The 27267-nt window shown below is 35.0% G+C and overlaps 1 protein-coding gene across 10 annotated transcripts in view; it reads right to left on the reverse strand.

The window, feature by feature from the left end:
* PICALM (phosphatidylinositol binding clathrin assembly protein) overlaps positions 1–27267 on the reverse strand; it is a 128132-nt gene that overhangs the window by 71645 nt on the left and 29220 nt on the right. For all 10 annotated transcript variants that reach the window (XM_044668211.1, XM_044668208.1, XM_044668210.1 and 7 more), the window contains exons 2-5: positions 21525–21667; positions 15440–15515; positions 14850–14952; positions 7956–8049 (exon numbers count right to left, since the gene is read on the reverse strand). In XM_044668211.1, the coding sequence (XP_044524146.1) occupies positions 7956–8049; positions 14850–14952; positions 15440–15515; positions 21525–21667 (416 nt within the window). The remainder of the gene's footprint in view (positions 1–7955; positions 8050–14849; positions 14953–15439; positions 15516–21524; positions 21668–27267) is intronic.

The following is a 27267-nucleotide window of genomic DNA, read 5'->3' on the forward strand; positions in this document are numbered from 1 at the left end:
AAGTACCAGCTTCTAGTCTTATTAATTAATTCAATAGTTCTTTTACTTTCGATTTTATTAATTTCTCCCTTGGTTTTTAGTATTTCTAATTTAGTTTTCATCTGGGGATTTTTAATTTGCTTGCTTTCTAATTTTTTGAGTTGCATGCCCAATTCATTGATCTCTGCCCTCCTTAATTTGTTAATATATGCACTCAAGGATATAAATTTCCCCCTGAGTACTGCCTTGGCCGCATCCCACAGAGTTTGGTAGGATGTCTCATCATTGTCATTTTCTTCAATGAAATTGTTGATTGTTTCTATGATTCCTTCTTTGAAAAATTGGTTTTGAAGAATCATATTATTTAATTTCCCATTAGTTTTTGATTTTCCTGTCCAGGTGCCCTTACTAATTATTATTTTTATTGCATTATGATCTGAGAAGGTTACATTTATTATTTCTGCTCTTTTGCATTTGTTTGCAATGATTCTATGCCCTATAACATGGTCAATCTTTGTGAATGTGCCATGTGCAGCTGAAAAGAAGGTGTATTCCTTTTTGTCCCTATTTATTTTTCTTCACATATCAATTAAATCTAATTTTTCTAGGACTTCATTCACCTCTCTTACCTCTTTCTTATTTATTTTTCGGTTTGATTTATCTAGATCTGACAGAGGAATATTTAGATCTCCCACTAGTATGGTTTTACTATCTATTTCCTTCTTGAGCTCTGCCAGTTTCTCCTTTATGAATTTGGGTACTATGCCACTTGGTGCATACATATTGAGCAGTGTTATTTCCTCATTGTTTATACTGCCTTTAATCAGGATGTAATGACCTTCCCTGTCTTTTTTAATCATATCTATTTTTACTTTGGCTGTGTAAGAAATCATAATAGCCACTCCTGCCTTCTTTTTCTCATTTGACGCCCAAAAGATTTTGCTCAAACCCTGAACCTTAAACTTGTGTATGTCCACCCGCCTCATATGTGTTTCTTATAGACAACATATGGTGGGATTTTGGTTTCTAATCCACTCTGCTATTTGCTTCCGTTTTATGAGCAAGTTCGTCCCATTCACATTCAGAGTTATAATCATCAGTTGTGCATTTGCTGACATTTTCGAATCCTCCCCTCTTCCTACCCCCTTTTTCCTTATACTTTTTCCTTTTAAATCAGTGGTTTGCTATTGAGCCGCTATCCCTTATCCCCTCCCTTGATTAACTTCCCTTTCTACCCCCTCCCTTATTTTTCCCCCTCTTTTTGTTTTTAAAGGCCTTATGAATTCCCTCCCTCTTCTCCCCTCCCTTTTTTTGACCTCCCCACTCCCCTGCTCCCCTTGGTTTATCCCTTCTAACTTTCTCAGAAGGGTTAGATAAGAGTTTTATGTCCCAATGGATAGTATAGCTACTCTTCCCTCTCTGGGTTGATTACACTGAGAGTAAGGTTTGATTATTACCTCTTAATGCTCTCTTCCTCTTCTTCTTATAATAGTATTTGTCCCCTCTCCCTCCCATGCCCTCTTTGTGTGTAATAGAATATCCTATTTTCTTATTCACTCAAGTTTCTCTTGGTGTCCCCTGCTATTCACCCCCTCTTTCCTACTGCCCATATCATCCTAGATTATTTAGTGTTCCACCCTCACCCTGTTAATTATTCTTCTGATTACTATAATAGTGAATATTATAATAGTGAATAGAGTTCACTACAGAGAATTATACATAACATTTCTCTACAAAGGAATACAGATAATTAGATCTCACTGAGGCCCTTAAAAAGGCAAATTTAAAAATTATAAGTTTTCTTTCTTTCCCCTCTGTATCTTATTTACTTTTTCATGTTTCTCTCGATTTTTGTGGCTGGATATCAAACTTTCCATTTAGCCCTGGTCTTTTCTGTGCCCTGGAATTCTTCAATTTTGTTGAATGCCCATACTTTCCCCTGGAAATACATAGTCAGTTTTGATGGGCAGTTGATCCATGGTTGCAGGCCCAGCTCTCTTGCCTTTCTGAATATCGTATTCCAAGCCTTGCGAACTTTTAGCTTGGAGGCTGCCAGATCCTGTGTGATCCTGATTGGTGCTCCTTGATATTTGAATTGTTTCTTTCTGGCTTCTTGTAAGATTTTTTCTTTTGCTTGGAAACTCTTGAATTTGGCAATTATATTTCTGGGTGTTTTCTTTTCTTGATCGAATGTCGCAGGTGTTCTATGAATTCTTTCAATGTCTATATTGCCCTCTTGTTGTAGGACTTCAGGGCAATTTTGCTGAATAATTTCTGTTAGTGTGGAGTCCAGGTTTCTATTAATTTCTGGTTTTTCTGGAAGACCAATTATTCTCACATTGTCTCTTCTAGACCGGTTTTCTTGGTCTGTCACTCTCTCATTAAGATATTTTATGTTTCCTTCTATTTTTTCAGTCTTTTGACTTTATTTGTTCTTGTTGTCTTGAGAGATCATTAGCTTCTACTTGCTCAATTCTAGCCTTTAGGGATTGATTTTCGGCTATAATCTTTCGGGTTTTGGCTATGATCTTTTGATTTTCGGCTGTAATCTTCTGGTTTTCGGCTGTTATCTTCTGGTTTTCGGCTATAATCTTCTGGTTTTCGGCTATAATCTTCTGGTTTTCGGCTATAATCTTCTGGTTTTCAGCCATAATCTTCTGGTATTCCTTTTCAATCTGGTCATTTCTGGTGTTCAATTTGCTTATCAGTTCATTTGGTTTCTGAGCCTCACTTTCCAATTGCAAGATTCTACCTTTTAAACAGTTATTTTCTTGCCAGATCTCTTCCATTTTCCTCAAAATCTCAGTTTTGAACTCTTCTATAGCTTGTGAGTTTTCCTTATTTGAGGAGGGTCCGGATGCTTGTTTGTTCTCCTCCTCTGTTTGCTCGGTTGTCTGGATTTTCTCTGTGTAAAAGTTGTCGAGTGTTAAAGACTTCTTTTTCTTGTTGTTAATCTTTCTCTTCTGAACTTCCTGAGACTGGGTAGCCATCGTTAGCCCAGCAGCTTCTCAGGTTTATCCTCACGCTCAGGGTCTGTCCGCAGTCAAGCCCCCTGGTGGACCCCCTTGCTTGATCGTCTGCCGGAGGTTTCTTTACAAGTCTCAGGGCGCTGCTTCCACAGTCGTATACCGGTCTGCACTGGTTCCCCACTCAGGGTTTCAGAGCTTTAGCTTGTGGCTGTGTCTGCCTCCACCCACGCCTCCGCCTGTGCCTGCGCTCTGAGCCCGCACTCTGCGCCCACTCTCGGCGCCCTGCTCCCGCGCTCAAATTTGGTGTGCATTTGTTAGCTTTTTGGGGTCCTAAATCTTGCTGCTCTCAGGAACAGGCCCCTGAGCTGCCAATGACTCGATGGGTGCCCCAAACTTGCTCTATTTCTTTTTAGCTGGCTTCGGCGCTATAGGTGTTGTGTGTGGAGGGGGTGTGTGTGTGGGGGGGTGGTTGCTCAGCCTGCGATTTAGTGAGAGCTGTTTCACCCCTTTATAGCATGGAAATGCCTCGATATTCGTATCTTCCATGCTGTGCCCTGTTGTGGGGTTCCTCCGTTCGTCTGGACTTGTTTTTATGTCCCCTTGAGGAGTTTTGTGTGTTTCGGTCAGGAGAGGTTAAGAGTTGCTTCTTACTCTGCCGCCATCTTAACCCGGAACCCCCTAGAATGTCCCTATATGTATTCTTGATGCTAATCATCTAGAGATTGCCTTCTCAATCCTACCTCCCCTTTATCATACTCCCTCTCTAATCCTCCCCTTTCTCTCTTCTCTCTCTGGATCTTTTCTTTACTTATTCTGTCAGTAACTTCATCATCTCCCATCTTTTTCAACTATTATCTATATGTTGATGATTCCTGGATTTGTATGCTCTAATCTCTCCCCAGAATTTGTCCAACACCACTAACAAGTTAAGACATTTCAAACTGCATTTCCCAGAGACATCATAAACTCAATATATTCAAAATAAAACATATTCCTTCTCCAAAATAATCCTTTTTCCAAAAATAACTATATCTGTTAAAGGTACCACCATTTCTCCATTCTCCCAGTTTTGTAATACTAGAATCATCATCAATTTCTCATCCTCCACACATATCTAAATTTTATCATTTTTATCTCTACAATATCTCTCCTATTCAATTCTGTCCTATTACTGAGATAGCCACTTCCTTAAGTCAAGCCCACATCAGTTCTTGCCTAGACTACTTCAATAGCCTTCCAATTGGTTCCTCTTGCCACAAGTCTCCCCCAACTCCAGTTGCTGCCAAAGATTCTCTTTAAACAAAAAATTAATGTCCCTAGAATAAATAGTTTATTCCCTAATCCCTTTCAACTATGAAGTTGAAATTATTTCTCCAATTATGACACTAATATTTGAGTGGGTCACTGGGATATATAATGATTAATATGGATAATAAAAGTCTAATTACATTTCTTAGTCAATATCTCTTCTTCTACCTAATGCAAAGCACCCAATAGATATGACAGCAGCAATAACATTCCAAAACTCAAGCTGACTACCAATTGTCTGACATTGGCATTTCTACTGTTTGCTTTTCTTTATTTTCCTTAACATTTAATGCCTCTGGAAGCATGGTACTTTGTGCAAGTGTTATCTAGCCACCAGCAAATTTCAACAGAATTACTCTATTCATGCCATCCAATCTGAAGTCAATCTAAATGGTCTATACAGATAGCCTTAATATGGCATTGCCAGGAAATCTATAAACCCTCCTGCAGATTTTTTGGTTTGTTTTACTCTGGAAAGCTTCTGAAAAAGGTCAGTTTCAAGCCATGCCTTCTCTAAATTCCACTTTCATGAGCACTAATAAATGGATCCAAATCAATTCTGCCTATATCTCTCTTGTAGTTTGGGATTCTATGAAATGTCAAGAGTAATAGCCGGTTATATATGCCAATAACATTCACTACCTATATTTGCACCAACCCTAGTATTTTCCTTCCTAGCCAAATATGGAGTATCTCAGGGTTTGAAGATTTAGTGACCAAAAAAAAAATCATCTCTGACGTTTCAGTAAGGTTTTCAGGAATCTAGTAATTAACCACCAAACATTCAAACTAATGAAGTCAAATGTCACAAAACAGAAATTAACAAAAACATATACATGAAATTTGGCACCAAACAATTCAAATAAACTAAATAATTATGGAAGGACAGTAACTTTTTTAAAACTAATTTTCTTTTGGAAATCACAGTACTTCATCCTATGCACCTGGTGACAAATACACAACTATTTTACATTCTTTCTTTTTTAAGTAATCATATATTCATTTAAAAAAATTTTAAATTCCCAATTTTATCATTCCTCTAATTCCCTCTCCCACCAATAGAGAAGGCAAATAAAAGTTCAATTAAGTTCAATTCTCCATGTAAAGTCAAGTGCTGAAAAACATATATCCATCTTGTCAAAGAAAAAAAGCAAGTTTGCTTTGATCTACACTCAAGAGTTCATCATTCTCTCTCTCTCTGAATATAGATAGCATTTTTTATTCCTGCGCCCTTTGGAATTATCTCAGATATGTACTGATTAGAGAAGCTTAGTCTTTCATAAATGATCATCTTTATAATACTGTGGTAACTATGTAAAATGTTCTCCTGGTACTGTTCACTTCACTTTGAATCAGTTCACATAAGTCTTCCTAAGATTTTCTAAAACCATTCTGCTTGTCATTTCTTATAGCACACCAGTATTCCATCACAATCATAACAACTTCTTCAGCCATTCCCGTTAATAGACATAACTTCAATTTCAATTCTTTGCCATCACAGTAAGAGGTACTATAATATTTTTGAACATATAGGCCCTTTCTTTTTTTCTTTAATTTGTTTGGGATACAGACTAGTAATGACCCAGCGGGGTTAAAAGTTATGAACAATTTTTTAGTCCTTTGGACATAGTTCCAAATTTTTCTCCAAAATAACTAAACCAGTTTACAACATTACCAGTGGGACATTAGTGTCCCTATCTTTCCACATCATCTCCAACATCTGTTATTTTCCTTTTCTGTCATGATAACCAATCTAATAGGTGTGAAGTGGAACCTCAAGAGTTATTTTAATTCACCATTTCTGTAATTATTAGTAATTAAGAGCATTTTTAAATAACTGTTGACAGCTTTGATTTCTTCTTTGGTAACTGCCTATTTATATCCTTTGACTATTAATTGGTGAATAGCTCTAATTTTTACAAATTTGACTTAGTTTCCCTTATGTTTGAGAAATGAGGCCATTATGAGAGAAATCTATAAATTTCCTCCCCCCCAATTTCATGCTTTCCTTCCAATTTTAACTAAATTAATTTTGATTATGCAAACTATTTTAATTTCATATAGACAGAATTATCTATTTTACTTGCTATGATCCTCTCTATTCATTGTTTGATCATAAACTCTTCTGACAGGTAAATTTTCCTGCACTCTCCTCAAATTGCTAATATACCCTTTTTACCTTGACTTGGTACACTATGAGAGATAGTGGTCAATGGCTAATTTCTGCCAAATTGCTTTCCAGTTTTCCCAGCAATTTCTGTCAAATGAGTTATTACCTCCAATGTTTAGACCTTTGGGTTTACCAGATATAAAATTACCATAGTCATTTACTACTATGTATTATAGTACCTAATCTATTCCAATAGTCCACTACTCTATTTCTTAGACAGTACTAGACTATTTTAATGATTACCACTTTGTAATATATTTTGAAATCGAGTATTGCTAGACCCCCTCCACATTTTTTTTTACTGATTCCCTTGAGAATTCTTGATCTTTTGTTCTTCCAGATGAATTTTGTTGCAATTCTATTCTAGTTCTATAAAATAATTCTCTGGGAGTTTGATTGGCTTGGTACTAAATAAATAAATGAATTTAGATAGAACTGTTATTGTTATCATATTGGCTTAGCCTACCCACAGGCAATTAATATTTAATTGTTTAGATCTCCATTTGTGTCAAAAGTGTTTTATAATTACATTCACATAGGTCTTAGTTTTGTCTTGACAGGTAGATTACCAAGTATTTTATATTGTCTGCAGTTTTTTAAATATAATTTCTATCTCTTCCTGCTAGGTTTTAATGGTAAAATATAGAATAGATGATAATTTATATGGGTTTTATATCCTGCAACTTTGCTAAAGTTATCAATTGTTTCAACTAGCTTTTTAGTTGATTGTCTAGGTTTCTTTACATATACCATCATGTTGTCTGAAAAGACTGATAGTTTTGTTTCCTCTCTGCTTATTCTTATTCCTAAAATTTCTTTTTCTGCTTTGGCTTTTTCTAGTACAATTCTGAACAACAGTGATGATAACGGATATATTACTTCCCCCATGATCTTATTCACAAGGATTTTAACTTATCCCCATCATATATAGATACTTGTTCTTGGTTTTAGGTAGATACTACTTATTATTTTAAGAAAAGTTCAATTTATTCCTATGCTTTTTAATACTTTTAAGAACATTCTCTTATTTTTAAAATCTACTTTGCTGTGATTCCTATGTACATTAATAGAAGTGTTACAGAAAGTTGAGAATTTTTAAGAGATCTAAAAATTAAACAATCTACATCACCATTATTTTTTAAACCACTTTAAATTACTTTGTAAAAATTACTCTTCTTTGAATAGTCTCACTATCTTATTTTTTCTTTGTGTCTGGAAACATGGTTCTTATGTAAGGGTATTTAATCAAGTTTAGCAGAAAATTAAAGCACAAGGAAGAAAAAAATAAATCAAAAAGGGAAAGTCCTCAAACACTAAAATCAAATGAAAGACAATTTAATTTGGAACACACTGGTTTTACCAAAACAGTACATCACCCATTAAAACCTAAAACCTACAAAACATTTCACAATAAAAGTAAGAGTTGAAATGTGTCTTCTGTAGTTAGGGAACTCTTACAGGAATATCAAGGGTATTTAAATCTATTAATCACAGGAATCAAGGATAAATAAAAGTACAACTGAACTTACATTAAAATCAAGAAGTGCATCCATCTGATTCTGAATAATTGGTACAGTTTTTAGGAGTTTTTCTGTGTTCATTGTTCTCATGACTCCATCAGCCCTAATGAACAAATAAAAGGAAAAAAAATGAATGTTATTAAATTTTAAAGGAATTGCCATATAGCTTAGAAATTCTAATGGAGATGTTAACAAGAAAACTTTAAACAAGAAAAAGCTTTTCTCCCAATTAATAACAAAACCAAAACCAATAGTATTTATATAGTTTCAAGTTCTGCAAATTCTTTTACAAATATTATCTCATTTTATCCTCACACCAACGCTAGGAGGAAGGTGTTATTATTCCCATTTTATAGATGAGGACATTGAGGCAGACAGTGGTTCAAGTGACATGTCCAGGAACACATAGCTAATAAACATCTGAGGCCATATTTGACTTAGATCTTTCTGATTCCTGCTCTAATTTTCTATGCACTTTCTATGCAGCTATATCCTGTTAACATTAAATATGAAACATTAGAAATCATACAGGAAGAAAAATAACAAAATAGCTATTGGATAATTAGAGTGACTAAAAATAACTCCAAAATGATCATACAAAATGTTTACTACACTAATATGGCACCATAACATTACCAATTCTACAAATTCCAGAAACAAAGGATCATAAAGTTTAAAGGGACCAGAGAGACCATGTAATTCAATTTTTCATATACATTCTAAATTATCAGAATGAAAATTACACTTTTGATCTACTGCCGGGCATGTGTCATCAAGAATTTTCTGGTTTTGTTGCTAGGTATTTGAATACCTAAGATTCCATGCTGTTGTATAGTATTTAAATCCACCATCTAGGTGTGTCAAAATGATCCCCCTATTAAAGAATATCAAATATCTGATTATTCTTAAAAGATGATTCAAGATATATATATATATATATATATATGCAAAGATGTTATAAGAAGCCAAAGGAATAGCCTGTAGTTCTGTTAAGGGATTTTTATAGATTAGCCCATCGAAAAAGAAAAACTGAACATATTTGCAAAGTTTCAACAAATATTAAGGACCTACCATGTATAAGGTACTATGTGGATACAAATAAGTATAAGACAGTCCTTGCCCTTTTCCTGAAAAAGAAAAATTTATGTCTAGAAAAGCTCACAAAGGAGCAGAAAAGCAATTAAAATGAAGAAAAAAACCTTTGTAGCAAGTACCTCTGATAATGATCTGATGTCTAAGAAGGAAAGGGAACTGATACAAATACTTAAGAACAAGAGTCATTTCCCAGGAATCAAAGGATACAGAGAGGCAATTTCCAAAAGAGGAAATCAAGCTAAGAACCACTATATAAGAAAATGTTATAAATCTCAATTAAGAGAAATGTACGTTCGAATTTTAGGTTTCACCTCACACAGCAGAATGAAGACAAAAGAAAAAATGATGAATATTGAAGGAGTTTTGTAAAGACAGGCATAGTAGGATGCAATTGTTGCTATAAACTGATTCAACCATTCTGGAAAATAAGTTAAAATAACAATAAAAAAGTCATTCAATTATATATACTTTGTTCTAGGGATACTATAGCTAGGTATGTATCTCCTAGGAGGTCAAAGATAGAAAAATCCAATAATATACCAAAAAAAGGTACTTTTTTAATAGCAATAAACTAGAAGTAAAATGAGTGTCCATCAAGTGGGAAATGACTAAATTAATAGTATATCAATGTAATGAAATATTATTGTGCCATAAATAATGAATATAAAGAAATCAAAAGAAAAACATGGCAAGATTTGAATCAACTAATGCCAGGCAAACTAAGCAGACGAGAACAATTTACACAATGACCACATTTTTCTCAATAATGATCCTCAACTTCTCTATACCCTTCAAAATTGCCTATCACCATTTTCTTCTGAATAAACACTCTTTAATCTCTAGATTTTCATGACTACTCTTCTTTCATTTCTCCTCTGAACTGTCTAACTACTTCTCTGTCTTCTCTACTGATTTTTCATCCATGCCACTCCCTCAGGAAGAGAATGGATGTTCCCTTCTTTTCACTCTTATTCTTGGGCATTCTTTTTTACTCTATTCTACCTTGCTTGGTTGTCTCATCAGATTTCATTATTAACTATGTGCAAATGATTCCCAAATCTTTATGTTCAGCTCCAGTATCTCCACTGAGCATCTCCAACTGCTTTTTGAACAACTACATAACTCATGGTTTCATTATCTTGCCCCCAAAAAATCCTATTTCCCCCCCAAATTTGCTATTATTGTCAAGGACATAACTATTATTGTCAAGGACATAAGTATCCAGTCACCTAAACCAGCTACCTTGCTCCCTTCATTCCCCATACACTCCAATCCTAAAATAAATCTTGTCATTTCTACCTTCATGACAATAATAAAATGCATCCCCTTCTCTCCATTAATACAATCACAACCTGAGGCTCCTTATAATTTCTTGCTTACATTAATATAACTTCTTCAAAACTGGTCTCCATGCCTCAAACCTTTCCCTAACCCAATCCATCCTCCATTATGTAATAAGCAAAAGTGATTTTTCTAAACTGAAGGTTTGACCCCAACTACTTTTCCTCTCCATGGGCTTCAATGACACCTTATCATGTAAAAGATTAAGCATGAAGTCTTGTGTTTTAGACATTTGGAGCTATTCATAACCTGATCCCTTCTTACAATGCCAGTCTTCTTACATCTTTCTCCCCATACACAGTTCAGTTTAGCTATACTAGCTTACTTGCAGTTTCTTGAATATTTTACTTTATCTTCCATCTGTACCAGGTCACTAGGCCCCATGCCAGTAATGCTGTGCCCCTTACCTCTGTCTCTTAGTATCCCTATCTTCCCTCAGGGCTCAGCTCAAACCTTACCTCCTAAAGAAGGGTTTTCCCAGTTAGCTGTTTATCCCTTCTTTCAAATTACCTTTATAATTTTGTATATATCTATTCAATATCAACATTTATTTACATGCTGTCTATCCCATTAGAATGGGAATTCCTTGAAGGGAGAGACTGCTATTTTGCCTTTCTTAGTATCCCTAACCCTTAAGCCCTGTATCCAGCACATAAATGTTCAATCAATGACTTAATGACTTCAGTGGACTAAATGGTGTTCTACCTTTTCACAAAGATGTGCTAGACAACAGGTTTAAAATGAAGCATAAAACTTCAATATAATGATTGATATTTTTTTAAACTTCATATTCATATTGCTACATGTGGCAAATCTTTTTAGGCTTCAGTGTATCTGACTAAAAATTTGTGTATTCAAATCCTATATGGCATAGAAAACAAGCACTAGACATGGAAATCTGGATTTGAGTTCCTACTTATTATCTGCTTGACCATAGGCATTATTGTTTAAGTTTTTTTGCACCTGTGAAGATAGGATTAACTCTCCCCTTGTCTATTTTTAAATTAATCAACCAAAACCTTTAACACCCCTACTTACCGCTAAGTAAGGGAGTTCCCAAGTCACTTACTAAGGTGGGTGACAACCCTAGAGGCAAATGACCACCTCTCAGGCAGTGCTAAGCAAATTGAGAAACTGCAATTGGTCCCCGTAAAGTGAAGGAAGGAACAGGAAGTGATGTGAGAAAAGGACTATAAAAAGGCCTGAACTTCCAGTCCAAGGGGTTTTCAGCTTGAAGCTTTGGCTTGGGACTTGGACTGGGACTTTGGCTCTTTAACTGCTTCTGGTAAGACTGCTCCTGGATCTTCTCCTTTGGAGTTTGTCTTGGGTGAACAAGTAGCTAACCCTCCTTTCTAGGCTTCTGGAGAGATTAGGTCTGGAAAGGCCATACCCTCTTGGAGGAGGCTGCATGGGTGGAACCCCCCCATTAACTTACCACTGAGTCCTCCAGCTGAGGGTTATCAAGCCCTGCTGGGTTTGCTCCGGATACCAGAGCAACATTTACTAGACATTTTCTTTAAACATTTCTCTACTTTCACTCTTTCCAACTCTTTGTAAATAAACTACTCAAAGTCATTTTGACTTCAATTATAATATTTTTAAATCAGCAACCACCATATTATTTTAGAATTCTCATATATTTAGTCAAACTTTAAATTTAATTCCTTACACACCTCTTTCTTTAACTGTAAAAGTGGATTAAGACATTGAGACACAGTAGGCAAAGGCAGTCTCCAATCTTCTGCATCTTTTACAGGAAGCCTTTCTAAGCCCTCTTAATTCTAATGCCTTCTCACTTCTAAACTTTTTCCTATTTATCCTGCATGTATGTATATATATTATATATATAAGATATGTATATTTCCTTGTTTATACATAGCTGTTTATATATTGTGCCCCCATCCCTTCCATAAGAGTATAAACTCCTTGAGGGTAGAGACTATCTTCTGAATCTTTTTATAATGCCTAGCACTGCACAGTACCTCACATGTAGCATATACTTAATGTTTACTGTCTGACAGTCAGGAAGATCCAAATACAAATACTATCTCTGGTGTAATGACTTTGTAACTCTATACTTATAATTTAATACCTCATTGTCTCTAGCAATTCTCTAAAAACTAACTTGTATAGAAGAGCTACTTAGATATGAAATTTCTTCCACCTATGAAATTGTAGGCTTAAACCAAGAGTTCTTAATCTGAAGTCCATGGACCAAGGGGTTCATGAATTCAGATAAGAAAAAGATACTTTATTTTTACTAATCTCTCTCTCAAATTTGGAATTTCTTTCGATTATTTAAAAACATTATTCTGCTAGGATCTCTTCACCAGACTCCCAAACGGGTCTGTGACTTAAAAAGATTTAAGAATCTCTGGTCTAGACAAAATAAAAAAATCTAAAACATTATCTACCTCAGTCAGGTGTTGTAGTCAAATGATCAAATTTTTCTAAGTACATGGTGCTAATAATTTAAATGTTTTAAGCAAGAATTTATATGTGAAGCCTGTTTTCTTCAAATACTGGAGCCACACAAGCGATGTTTACATTTCACCTGGAAAAAAATGGAATAGACTATTCTCCTCAATGATATAATTCAATTTTCCCCAATTATCTCCATACCTGTGATAAATTCTATTATAAGTTTTAAAAAAGTTATGTCAGAATTTTTTTTTTGATTAGCCAGTTCTCTTAGTGAAGTTTACTTAAGTATATTAGCAATACTCTATACATCAGATTTTCCCAGAACCTTCCCTTAAGCAAGCCAGTCTTTAGCATAAGGAAAAATCATGTTTGACATATTATCATTTTATATATATATATATATAAATCTCAAAAATTTCTATTGGCAGTTCCTAATTCCTGGCAGTTGTGGCTATGGCAGTAACTTACAGTCACATGCTACAATATCCATTACCCAAAGTTATTACTTCATTAACTGTTTGAGAGGGCAGTAGCCACTAAGTTCCTATTCATTGTTTACATCAGGACAACAGAGCTCTTTTAGGATTCAAACTGATTTATCAGGGATCGGACTGCCTATAGGCCAAATCCTAGTAGTAGATAACAAACTAGTGCCCTCTGATTTTTTTTTTAATTTCAGTGATATTAATGGTTTCTCCCAAGTGTATCACATAACTAAAAGGCAGCAACTTATGGACTAGGCATAAAACAAAGACCATTCTAAGATTTGTATATAAAATAGCTTTCATGCCAAGAAACCTATAGTTAAAGGATGGTAAGAAATTTGTTTAAGATCTCCAACTTTCCAAATGAATAAAAACAACATACACCTGCTAAAAAACTATGCCAAGGCAAAAGAGCTGAACCAGCATAATATGAAAATTAGGTATGATATAAGCCTTTTTAAGAAAAAAAAACTGTTACTGATTTTTAAATGTGACAACTCTCTAATTTATCACTTATTATTTGAGATCACACACTAAAAGAAATTTGCAAATATATTAAGTAATCAATCCAGCTAATGGATGCCACAAAAGAAGGCAACCTCTGAGTTAGAAAGACCTCTGAGGTCATCCAATTCAACCTTTACCCCAATCAACCTCTATTACAATGCCAACTAATGGTTATCTAAACCAGTCGTATCAAATTCAATAGAAATGGGTCCATTAAACCATACATAAGGATCCCTGTGAGCTGCATATTTACTTAGAAAAGTACACATTAACATTTCCTATTTTCTACTTTTATTTCTTTTGTTAAATATTTCCCAATTACATTTTCATCTGGTCCAGGAAACACACAAGCCCGTTTGATTAGGTTAGTTAAGTTCTTCCAAATATATTCTTATCAGCCCTTGTTAAGTACACTCTCTCCCTAGCCAGAGTCATTCCTGTATTTTAAGTCACTATGCAAAAAGTCAAATCCCAATTTCAGACATGCATTACTTAATCAGGTGTTATCTTCCTAAAGCATTTCTTCTATGAATTCCCCGATTTCACTGGGTAGAAACAAACCAAACAAACCAAAAAATACCACTTATAATCTTAAGGTCTTGAGGCTTCCTATCTAAAAATCTTTAGCAATATTGTTAAAAATTCAAACATTTAATTGGTTGTGTCCACATTATTCTCCAGAAAGATTAACAGTTACCCATCTGGACAAGTTTTTTCAGATTCTTTGTCACACCTTGGATAGTTGCCTTAGGAAGATAGCCAACTTTTTACCTCATTAGGTCAACTACTATTTCAGTAACCTTGAGCCACCAACCACTATTGACTGCCTGGATGATCTTTTACTTAATAGTATCTATGTACTCCATAGGAGATCAAACACTACCTCATTCTTGTGGAAAAGCCCTATTTCTCAGGTTCAATTGTTTAGAGATCTTTCTTGCATCTCTCCTGATTCATATTCTTCTAATTCTTTGATGAAGCTCAGGATTCCTCTGACCAACAGTTACAAAACAGGAATATCAAAAACTAAATACGAGAAGTTTTAACTTACCCTCTTTTTACTTTTGTGAAGTCAAATGCAACTTGTCTGTAAGAAACTGCTTTTTCATTTAGATACCTACTATATCGTCTAATAAATGTAGACATATCATATCCTAAAAAAAAGGAGAAAAAATTCCAGCCTTTTAGTAAATAAGTCATTCAATCAATAACTTTGCCTAGCAAACTAATACTATATGCAAACAAAATTAAAATGTCTTATAAAACCTATTAAAATTTTTATTGAAAAAAGTCAATTAAGGGACAAATATGTAATGTTACAGAGCATACTTGAAATGTGTATTTAAAGAAATATTTATGATAGTGCTAAAATTATATTAGAATTTCACTATGTGGTTTGTATACTGCCTCTTTATATATTTACTTTCTTATGTTTTAATGAAGAAAAACTGTGAAAATTAGTAATAACTAGTTTTACATAGCACTTTAAGGTTCACCAAGCACTTTACAAATACTTTACTACTTAAGGTAAAACCCCAGCTAATCACTAAATGATTTCCTCCCAATACATCACAACATAGACATATAAACACCATTTTGCTACATTTTCTTGAAACTATATTCTGAATTTTTTTTTTTTACCTTGCAAGCCACTTTTGTCCAAAAAATTGCTTAAATTAAACAATGTGTTCCTTGAAGCCAAGTATTGGATAAAGCGCTAGAAAGGAAAAGAAATGCATGTTATTTCAACTCAGTTTATAGTGTCTTATTTCAACTATAAATTGACAATCAGAAAACTTATGGTTGAGGTATTTCATGAAGTTTTACAAGCTTAAGTTTTATAGTTCATGTGCTGGCTTCAGATCTAAATTTACCAACTGTGAAGAAATAAAAGCAGCTTCACCATTATTAGGATGCTTACTGAAGTATCATGACTACAGAAATAGAAGGAAATAAAAGCAATGATGATCCTATAAGAAAAAAGGAATTCTATGCTAGAACCAGTTTTAAGATTTAAATAAAATTGATTAAATTTGTTTAAAAAGTTGTTTGTCAGGGGGAAGCTGTGTAGCTCAGTGGATTGAGAGCCAGATCTAGAGACGGGAGGCCGTAGGTTCAAATCTGGCCTCAGACACTTCCTAACTGTGTGTGACCCTGGGCAAGTCACCTGACCCCCATTGCCTACCTACCTTTACCACTCTTCTGCCTTGGAGCCAATACACAGTATCGATTCCAAGACGGAAGGCAAGGGTTTAAAAAAAAAAAAAAGTTGCTTGTCACCAATCATCTAGTTTAAAGGCTAAATTTTTTAAGTGCCTTTAAAAAACTAAAAAAACTATTTGAAACAATTAACATACTTAACAATTAACAGTACTTAGGGAAGCATAGTTATGCTAGTAAAGTACACTAACCCGGTACTAGACCTCTTTAAAAGAAATCAAATAAAAAGATATTAACTAGTCACTGTATCATGCATAGCCTTTTTTTTAAAAGCACTGTCTTTCAAAACAAGCATCAGATTTTATATAAAAATTCAGAATATATGTGAAAATTTTAAAAATCCCATAATGCATCAGCCAGTGGTATACCTTGGTCATGAAACAGCTTGGCCCAACTAGAAACTCCACACATTAGGGCTATATCATAAATGTCCATGATTAATGATATTACTTTCATTATTAATAGCAAACAGCATTTACATAATCCTTTAAAGTTTGCATGGCACTTTTTATATATTATCTAATTTAAGCCTCACAATAATTCTGCAAAAAAGATACATGTTACCAGAATTATCTCTATTTTATAGTTATTGAAATTGAAGCTCACTGGTTAAAGGACTTGTCCATGGACACATAGCTATTAAGTAACTAATGTCTTTCTGACTATGTCTAGGACTCTACTATTTACAGTGTCTCTCATGAATCTATCTTCATTCTTCTCCTCCTCATACTACTCCCCATCTAAGCATTTGGGGAGTGAGGAAGAGAAGTGTGATATCTTTGTAAGACTTTGGCTTGGACCTTGTTTTTTTCTTTGTTACTAGTGACCTCAGCATCTCACCAGGTTTTATTATCTCTATGTAGATGATTCCCAAATATATTTCCAGCCTTGGCCTCATTCCTGAGGCCTACAAAAAAGCCAACCTATTTATTATTATATCATTACCAACCTGTCCCAACTAGTCATTAAGAATTCCATGTCTCAGTGGGAATATCAATCTTAATATATCCAACACTGAATTCATTATTTTCCCTAAAAAAAAATCCTAATTCTGAACTTGACTATTTCTATCAAGGACACCTTTATCTTTCCAATCCCCCGGTTCTGCATCTTCAGTGCCAACCTTAATTCTGCATCTATTCATCTTCCATGTCAACTCAGTTGACAAATCTTGTCATTTCTAACTCTACAACATTTAACACATCTGTCCCCTTCTTTCCACTATAGTTCTGGTCCTTATCACTTCTCATCTGGACTACTACAGTAACTTCCTAATGTTCTTCCTACCTCTCTTCTCATTCCTCTTAAAATCATTCTCTACAAAGCAAGTCACACTGATTTTGCTAAAACACATACCATTCACCTACTTAATAAACTCCAGTGGCCCTTTTTTACCATCAGGATCAAGTCAAGGCAAATAGCATTTAATAAGAGCTTACTACGGGGGGCACAGTTAACAGAGTGCCAGGTCTGCAGTCATGAGGATTTGGGTTCAAATCTGGCCTTGCACACTTTTAACTGTGTGATCTTGTGCAAGTCAGTTATAACTCCAATTTCCTATCCTTTGCCAGTCTTCTGTCTTAAAATTGATTGTAAGACAGAAGGTAAGGGTTAGGAAAAAGCCTACTAAGCACTAGGGATATAAACAAAGGCAAAAAAAAAAAAAAGTCCCTGCATTATAGTTCACAGTTCAATGGAGACAAAATGTAAACAAATACAGAAAAGATATAGACAGGCTAAAGTGAAGAGGGAATTAAAATTAAGAAGAATAAGAAAAGGCTTCTTGTAGAAGTTAAGATTTTAGTTGAGGCTTGAAGGAATTACAGGAATGTGGTATATAGCCAATGAAAATGCCATCATGAGTGTCCAGTGTGAGAAACAAGCAAAAAGACTAGTGTCGATGGATCTCTGAGTAGGGAGGACTGGGGAAGATATATGGGTCTGAGATTAAAAAGACCAGGAAGGGGGGAGGAGGGAGTGGGCAGATTATATACGTTTTTTTATTTGATCTTAGTAACAGGGAACCACTAGAGATTGTTGAATAAAAGAGACAGGATCAGACATATATTGTAGGAAGATAATTTTGGCAGTCAAGTGGAAGGGTAGACTAGAGTGACGGGAGTCCTGGGACAGGCAAAGCAAAAACAGTAGCCTATTATGATGTTTCAGGTGTTAGGTGACAGGTGGCTTGCAACAGACTGGTAGCAGTTTCAGGGGAGAAAGAGGTAAAAATAAGACTCGACAGACTAGATATGCAGGATGAGAATAAGTGAGGTGTCAAAGATAACATATAGGTTGTAAGGAACTAAGAGAATTGTGGTACCCTCAATGCTAATAGAAGTTAAAAAGGGGGCAGCTGGGTGGCTCAGTGGATTGAGAGCCAGACCTAGAGAGAGGAGGTCCTAGGTTCAAATCTGGCCTCAGACACTTCCTAGCTGTGTGTGACCCTGGACAAGTCACTTGACCCCCATTGCCTAGCCCATACCACTCTTCTGCCTTGAAGCCAACACACAGTATTGACTCCAAGATGAAAGATAAGGGTTTAAAAAAAAAAGTTAAAAAGAGGAAAGCTTGGGGAGAAAGATGAGCCCAGTTTTGTATATGATGGCTTTAAGATGTCTCTGAAACATATAGTTCAAGATGACCAAGAGGTTTTTGGAGAGGTGAGACTAAAGGTCAGCAGAAAGTTGGCCCTGGATAGATAATATCTGAAAATCATCAAGAAAGAGATAACTGAATCCATGGAAACTGATAAGATTCCCAAGGAAAAGGATGAAGAAGACCCAAGATGGAGCAATGAGGGGTCACCCAAGGTTAGTGGGCATGATCTCAATGAAGAGCAAAAAGGACTGAGCATGAGTAGTCAGACGGGTAGAACTAGGAGAGAGCACTGTAAAAAAACACAAAAAAACACAAAAAACTTAGAAGAAAGTACTAAATAAAAAGTGATCAACAGTGTCAAAAGCTGCAGAGGTTAAGAATGATGAGAACTGAGAAAAGACCATTACATTTGGCAATTATGAGATCATTGGTAATTTTGAGGAAAACAATGTCAGATGAAAATGGTCAGAAGATAAAGACTGAAAATAAAATGAGTGAGAATGATAGTGGGGCAATCTTCTGGGATGGAATGGGCTCACTTAAAACAGAGTTTTTTGCTTTGGATAGAAGGGCCACATATTTTCAGGAGATAGAAGTGAGGCAGGAAATCATTTTGGAAAACACCTGAGTGACATGAGATAAGGATGAAGAGAAAAGAGAGAGTTTGTGACAACTGGCCTCCACTTTTTGAGTGAAATATGAGGCAAGGTTCTCAGCAGAGAGAACCTGTAACCATGTGTGGTTCTAGTAGGCATGAAAAAGTTCAAAAAAGCTATTGTGGTGAGCAGGATAGTGAACAAATTAGGGAGATGTAAAAAGATTACTTTGTGGCAGTGAAAAGACTCAGTTAAAATTATATAACATATTTTGTAGTGGATCCAGTCAGAATAGTTTTGTAATTTTCTCCAGAAATTCCTCTGTTATTCAAAGATCTTCAAATCATGTCTTTCTAGTTTTAATGCAATTAGTTTCCTCCACACTTTGTAGTCTTGTCAAACATGCCTCACACACAGTCCTCCATCTCCCACCTCTGGATTGTGCATTAGCTACCCCTCAGATTTAAAATGCAATGACTCCTCACCCCCAATTTTATACACCCAGACACACAGAGTATCTTCCTTAGTTAAACTTTAAGTTCCTTGAGGACATGGACTGTTTTCACTTTTATCTTTGTATTCATGGCACCTAGCACATGTCAGGAAGTCCTGGGTTCAAATCTAGATGTAGATACTTCCTAGATGTATGACACTGAGCAAGTCACTTAACCCCTCCAGTGCCTTAGCACCACCCAACCCCCCCCTTTTGGGGCATGTGATTATTGAAATGAATTGTTCACTTATTACCATGGCTCATAAAGAATATTCTATTAACATGTGTGTACATACACACACATGCTTGCCTGTCTCTTAAAAAATAAAGTCAAGCACTTAATTGCCCATTGACTGATTTTAAGTGGAATTATCATATAAGTCAACCTAAAGCTCACAAACCTTAATGTATTTTAAATAACTTAAAATTTTTTCAATTACACATAGAAACAATTTTTAATAAGTTATTTGGCATTTTTAGATCCAAATACTATTCCCCTCCTCCTCCCACCCCACTTGCCACTATAGTAAACAGTCTAATACAGGTTATACCATGCTGTCATGCAATACATATTTCCACATTCATCATGTTATGAAAGAAGACACATATCACACATATAAGAAAAAGTTCATGAGGAAAATAAAGTGAAAAATGGAATGCTTCCATCTGTAATCAGAATCCAACAGATCCTTCTTTGGCTGTGGATAGCATTTTTCATTGAATTCCTTGGTGCCATCTTGCAATCTTGCACTGCTGATAACAGTTTACTCCTTCGGTTGATCATCATATAACATTTGCTACTGGTTCTGCTCACTTTACATCAAGTATATAAGTCTTTCCTGGTTTTTCTGAACTCTCCTTGTTCTTCATTTCTTTTAGCACAATAATATTCCATTACGACTATATATATATATATATATATATATATATATACACACCACAACTTGTTCAGCCATCCCCCAATTGATGGAGATCCCCATACTTCCCATTTCTTTGTCACAAAAAGAGCTGCTATTGCTATTTTTGTATGAGTAGGTTCTTTTTCCCAATCTTTAAAATCTCTTTGGAATAAAGGTCTAGTAATGTTATTGCTGGGTCAAAGGGCATGCATAATTTTAAGGCCATTTATGCATGATTCCAGACTCCTCTCCAAAATGATTGGACCAAGTTCAGTTCCACCAATAGTGTACAAGTGTCCCAATTTTCCCACATCCTCTCCAACATTTATCATTTTCATTTTCGTTAAAGTTAGCCAATCTCTTAGGCGTGGGGGCGATACCTCAGAGTTGTTTTAATATGCATTTCTCTAATCAATAATGATTTGGAGCACTTTTAATATGACTAGAGTTTCTTCTAAAAACTGCCTGTTTGTATCCTTTAACCATTTGTCAATTGGGGAATGCTTTGTATTCTTATAATTTTGGGTAAATTCTCTATATATTTAAGAAATGAGGCCTTTGTTGGAGAAACTTGCTATAAAAGGTTTTTCCCCCCCCGTTTGTTGCTCCCTTGTAATCTTTGTTGCACTGGCTTTTTTTGTACAAAATCTTTTTAATTTAATATAATCAAAATTATCCATTTTACTTCTCAATGTTTTCTTTATTGTTTTGACCTAAATTCTTCCCTTATCCATAGGTGTAACAAATAAAGTATTTTGTGCTCCTTTAATTTGCTTATGGTTATCACCTTTATTTCGAAATCATGTATTCATTTTGACTTTACCTTGGTATATGGTGTGAGGTGTTGATATAATATCAAAATTGATTAATCAGGTAATACATAAAGAATTTTAGCCAATGCCAAAAACACAGCTTACCTCATTTCCATATACCATCAAATGGTGAGTTGTGATGAGAGACTTGAACACCACCACCCAACTACTGTTAGTAGTTCTTTCAAACAAGCTGTCTGCCAACTGGGGGATGTTCACATTCATTTCATTTGTGCACTGGATTAAATCTGAAATATAAAAACAATGTTCAAAGGAATTTCTATTGTACCTGGTACTGAAAAGGCACTAAATATTAAAGAAGCAGTAGAAGGCTCAGCTTAGCACAAAGCATTCTTGGGTCCAACAGAAAAACGCAAGCCTATTTTAAAACAAATCATATGAAACCAAGTGCAGGGCAATATCTTTAAAAATGCTAAACTATACACAAAATTCTAAAGTGACTCATGCACCTAAATCAGGCCCTCAACATGGATCCCTCTCATTAAATAACATGTTTGGGAGAGAGGCTTTTGTAGCCATATTGATAATAGAGAACAGTAATGCTATTCCTTTTACTTTGTAATACAATTCTCCCTAAACAATTTAGTAGTAGTAGTAGTAGTAGTAGTAGTAGTAGTAGTAGTAGTAGTAGTAGTAGTAGTAGTAAAGTAAAAATAGTAATAGTTGGAAGCATGCATAGATGCAGTCATCTAAAGATCACATGTTTATCAAGATTCTCTCTAGGTTGATATTTCTATGTTTCTAGAAAGATTAAATACATCTGGCCTATGATATGACTGGCTCTCTACTTCAACTTAAGTAAGTATTCATAAGTATATGAAGTGTATGAAATATTGGCATTATGTTAACAGAAATAGTGTAGACCTACTCTCAAGAAGCTTAGGATAGAAGAATAGAACAAATACATAAATATGACGAGAGAATGAAGTCAGTCCAAAGGCAATTTAGACAAATTTCTATGAGACATTTATGGAAGAGACAGGAGGGTAGCGAGATAAGGGAAAATTTTAAATAAAAAGCCTTTACGAGGGATATAAATAGAACAGAAGGGGGAAGAGGGAAAAGAGAGGTAGTTCATTCTGGCCATGTAGCAGAGAGAAAGTATGCAAAAAAAATCACAGGATCAGGGTTAAGAGTAATAACAAACCTTAGAAAGCATCTAATTCAACTTCCCCAATTTAGAGATGACAGTTGAAGAGGTTAAGAAACTTGTTTATAATGACAATTGGGATTGGATGACAAGTTCTCCAAATCTAGTATTCTTTCAACTCTGAGATAATAAAAGGCTCAACAAAAAAGGGACTGCAAGTAATCTACTTTTGGGTGGAATAACATGCCCAAGGGAATTATAAAAAATATGGCTGGCTACACAGGTGAGTCAAATTATGAAAGGCTATTTGTTTCCTATTCTTCCTTGATTTTAAAAGTCCTATATAACTGGAATTTCCTTTAGTTGGCTACTTCAGTTAGCTCTATAGATTTTTTACTCTCACTATATGAACTATAGAATATCAAACTAAATCATTTGAGAAACAAAAATCCCAATACATATTTTGGCTTAGGCAATCATATGATACATCCAGAACATTACTCTTGCATGAAAACTCAGTAATTCAGAAAGTTCATATAACTAAATCAAATATATCTGAAGTATTATCACATGCTAATAAGAAAACATACATAAGAGCATAGCCATAAAGCTTGCCATCTAAGGCCACCTACTACTCTCCCTTTATTTTACAAATGAAAAAATAAAAACTTAGGTAATTTAACAATTCAATTCATTCTACCAAATCTATAAAATGAAGTTAGAAAGGAGTAAAAAAAACAGATGCGGAGGTTTTGTCAAATTTTATTTTTAAATGTGTAAAATGATCAAAACGTCACAAAACTACAACAAAAGCATTTTAAAAGTACACACACAAAAAATGATAAAACAGTACTGACACAGCAGAGGGAAAAGGTGTATATCTATTACAATGTTGTAAGGCTGAAGTCTACCACAAAAATTCTGAAACATAATAAAGTCATAAAATTCATTATTCCCTTTAACCTACCAGAATTCCATTCCAAGGGCACTGTGGGAAAGGGCTTTTATAAAAATATCCCCATTACACCAAAAAGTGAGATAACCTATATACCAAATCATCAGACAATGGCTGACTCATTATATCTTAAGGCAGTGATGGCCAACCTTTTAGAAGGGTGGGTGATGTCCTCAGGTGTACATGGGGGTGGGGGGAAACAGCCCATCCCTGTGGCTTTCTAGTAACAAACTCTGGTGAAGCCATGCCCACAGAGAGGGCTCTGAGTACCCCCTCCGGCATGCATGCCATAGGTTCACCACCACGGTCTTAAGGTATGACATTTTCCTTTAAGGAACTATGTAAACGTGTACATAAGGAAATATGCACAATGTAGTACAAAGCCTATTTCAAGAGAACTAGAATGTGCTCAATGACTGCAACTACACCAAAAAGATATTGGAACTTCATTCAGACTTGGAAGGGAAACAAAACAAGCACTTTGGGTTCAATAATTGTTTTGAAATTTTGATATCTTCTTTTTAAATGCTCATTTTGATAAATGAAGGGTTTATGGTAACTATTTCTTATTTTCCATATTAATTAATGATAAATATAATTGTTTATGACAATTTCAAGATATATTAACAGAGTTGATTCTATTCCAATTTTCTAAGTCTAACTGAAATAAAGTACTAAAACAAAGCTTAGGTGTTCTGCCTCCAAATCCAGAATTCTTTCCTTGGATCATACTATGCCCAACCAAGCATCCAAAAACAATACTGGGGAATAATATTTAAGAAAGCATCAGTTATTAATCTTATTTAGTTACAGCTAAACAAAGGAATTTTCTTATGCTATTATAAAATAATAATTATTGAAGTAATCACAAGATGTAAGATTTGTAATTAACACATTCCTAAATATATAAGGATTTATCGTCATTCAAATTTTTTCAGCTGTATGTAGTTTGCCATTTCCTTCTCTAGCTCATTTTACAGGAAGAAAGTAAGGTAAACAGGGTAATGTGACTTGCCCAGGGTCATATATCTGTCTCAGGCTGGATTTGAACTCGGATCTTCCTGACATCAAGCCCATCTCTATTCACTGTGCCACCTAGATGTCCTAAATACATAAAGATAACAAATCAAAAAAAGCATCCTACATATGATGTACTCCAGGAATATTAACAATACATATCACTCTATGTGGTAGCTAGGTAGTGCAGTGGCTAGAGCACGAATCCTGGAATCGAAAGGTCATGTTGAAATCCAGGATGGTTGTGTGACAATGGGCAAGTCATTCAACCTGTTTACCGAGTTTTGTCAACTGTAAAATGGGGATAATAAAAAGTACCTACCATGCAGTATTGTTGTAAAGATAAAATGAGATATTTATAAAGTGCTTAGCACAGTGCCTGGCACATAATAGGTATTTAATAAATGCTTGTTTCCTTTCTTCCTTATATGAATATGTGACAATCCAAATGCAGATCCACAATATGCAAATTCTACTATATATCTCAATAACTTTTCAGCTATAACCAGTAATTTTCTCTACTTATGTTTTTTCCTTCTTTGTACAATGATTCTATTCATAAAGAGAAATCTAAAAATGCTTCCAAGACTCAGCTTCAAACCTTCAGAAGAAAAATGTTTGCAACACTTCAAACCAACTCAGAACAGATTGGTCCAAACAAAATTCAAGTTATTCAATGACAATGTTTCAAGAGCTGTTTCTTTCAGGTCTCTCAATCCAGAGAAACCTTTAGAATGATAACTACAATTTCTCCGCCTACCAACAGAAAGCCTAAGGATAACTTTTCAAGATGTAAGCTTGAGTTATCACAAATGTTTCCTAACTAATATGTTTTTCCAAGATATTACTCAGTTTAAGAAAATTCCAGGCCAGTGTACTATCCCAAATCAACTGGCATTACCAAATTTTCTACCTCATTACCCTCCAAAAGTGTTTATTGAAACAGTTTCTCATTACAGCTTTAAAGAGCTAATAAAGAGATTTGATTTAATATATATTCAAAATTAGCGGTGTTCCCTTAGAAGTAGTTAGACTGAAAATCAATAAGCTTTTTCCAAAAATCTTTTTTCTTCAAACATTTTTAGAACTCCATTTCATAAACTGACCACTTCCTACCACTTCCTACCTTTTCCTGTCTTCTTATACCTTATTCCTCTCCCCCTCCACATAATCTGTGATCCAGTGACACTGACCTACTTTGAATAAAACACTATCTTATCTGTATCAGAAAATATCTGAAAAAGTATCTGAAAATAAGATGGTTATTTTCACAGCCGGTCTCTCATTTATTGGGATGCTTTCTCCTTATCCCTGAATTCTAGATTCCCCAAATTCCTTCAAATTTCAGCTGATGTTCCATCTTTTTCAAGAAGTGTTTCCTAGTCCTGTTTAATCTTAGTCTCTTCTCTCTGAGACTGCCCCCAATTTATTCTGTGCTAAGCATTGCACTTCATAAATATTATTTTCATTTGATCCTCAATATCAATCCTGGAACTTCATTTTATAGGTAAGGAAATTAATGCCAATTGAGGTTAAATAACTTGCCCAAGCTAATAGCTATTAAAACTAAAAAGCACATAGCAAATTAGTAACTAAGGATTGATTTGAACTCAAGTTTTCCCGATTCCATGCCAAGTGTTCCATCCACTGTGCCACCCAAGTGCATATACTAGTTAAGTGACATAAAAAAAGATGACCATTTTATATCCTACCTATGTATTTCAAAAAGGTTGTAAGAGTTTAGGGAAGCAGGCTAATTGGGTAATTACAGAGTTTGCTTTATGGAGCCGGATTTTGGTTTGGGAGAAGAAAAATAATTATTTCACTGTGAAATAATCCTAGAGTGAAGGGGAAGATTTTTTTAACCCTTTTTTGGTATTACCTTCACCTTTTCTTCCTTGGAAATTACTTGGTCAGTTGTCATGTCATAATTTGGCACAGTATTCAAGTTGAAACCAAATTTAAGCTTTCAAAGGAAAAAATAATGAGCAGACCAAGAATGTAGTGAACCAAAAGGCTGATACCCCACCCAGACTATTACAATAGTTTCCTAATTGGTTCCTCACTCACCTCATCCCTTCTCTTTTGAAAAGATTTAACACAACTGCCAAACAGACACTACTAAAAAACAAATTTGATCATATCACTACTCTCCTATTAAAGCAGTTCCACTGACTCCCTCTTGATTCCCAGATAAAAATGCAAATTCTGTTCAGCTTAAAAAAAAATTCCATTATTTGAATATGGTCTACCCTTCCTCGTTTTATTTTGTTGTTTTCTGGTTTTTCTTTTTTGCCTTTCTTTGTCCCCAGTCCTTAGCAGGGTGCCTTAAGACATAGATGGCACTTAATAAGTGTTTGTTAACTTTACTTTCCTTTCAGCAAATGTTCACTGGTTGTGTTGCAGAATCCCTTTGGCAGTCTGGGGAAGTTTGCAGCTCTCTTCTCAACATAATGCCTTTAATTGAATAAAAGAAGGTATTGGACTTCTGGGTGCCATGATGACAGAGTAAGAAACACTTAGAGCCCAACAGCCACCCTCTAAATATCCACAGAAGAATTGAAACACTTCAAAATGAATCCTGGAGCAGCAGAACCAAAGAAAAAGGGGTGAAGCCATGCTCTGGCTCAAAACAGCATGAAGAGACAGCAAAGAGGACTAATCTCACTGGGATATAAGGAGGGAGTGCTGAACAAGCCTCAGTGGAAATCAGACATGATATAGCACAAGCCTCAGGGGAAAGAGCACAGCTGGAGCCCCAGCAA

Source organism: Gracilinanus agilis, chromosome 3 (assembly GCF_016433145.1).
Source record: "Gracilinanus agilis isolate LMUSP501 chromosome 3, AgileGrace, whole genome shotgun sequence".
Lineage (NCBI taxonomy): Eukaryota > Metazoa > Chordata > Mammalia > Didelphimorphia > Didelphidae > Gracilinanus > Gracilinanus agilis.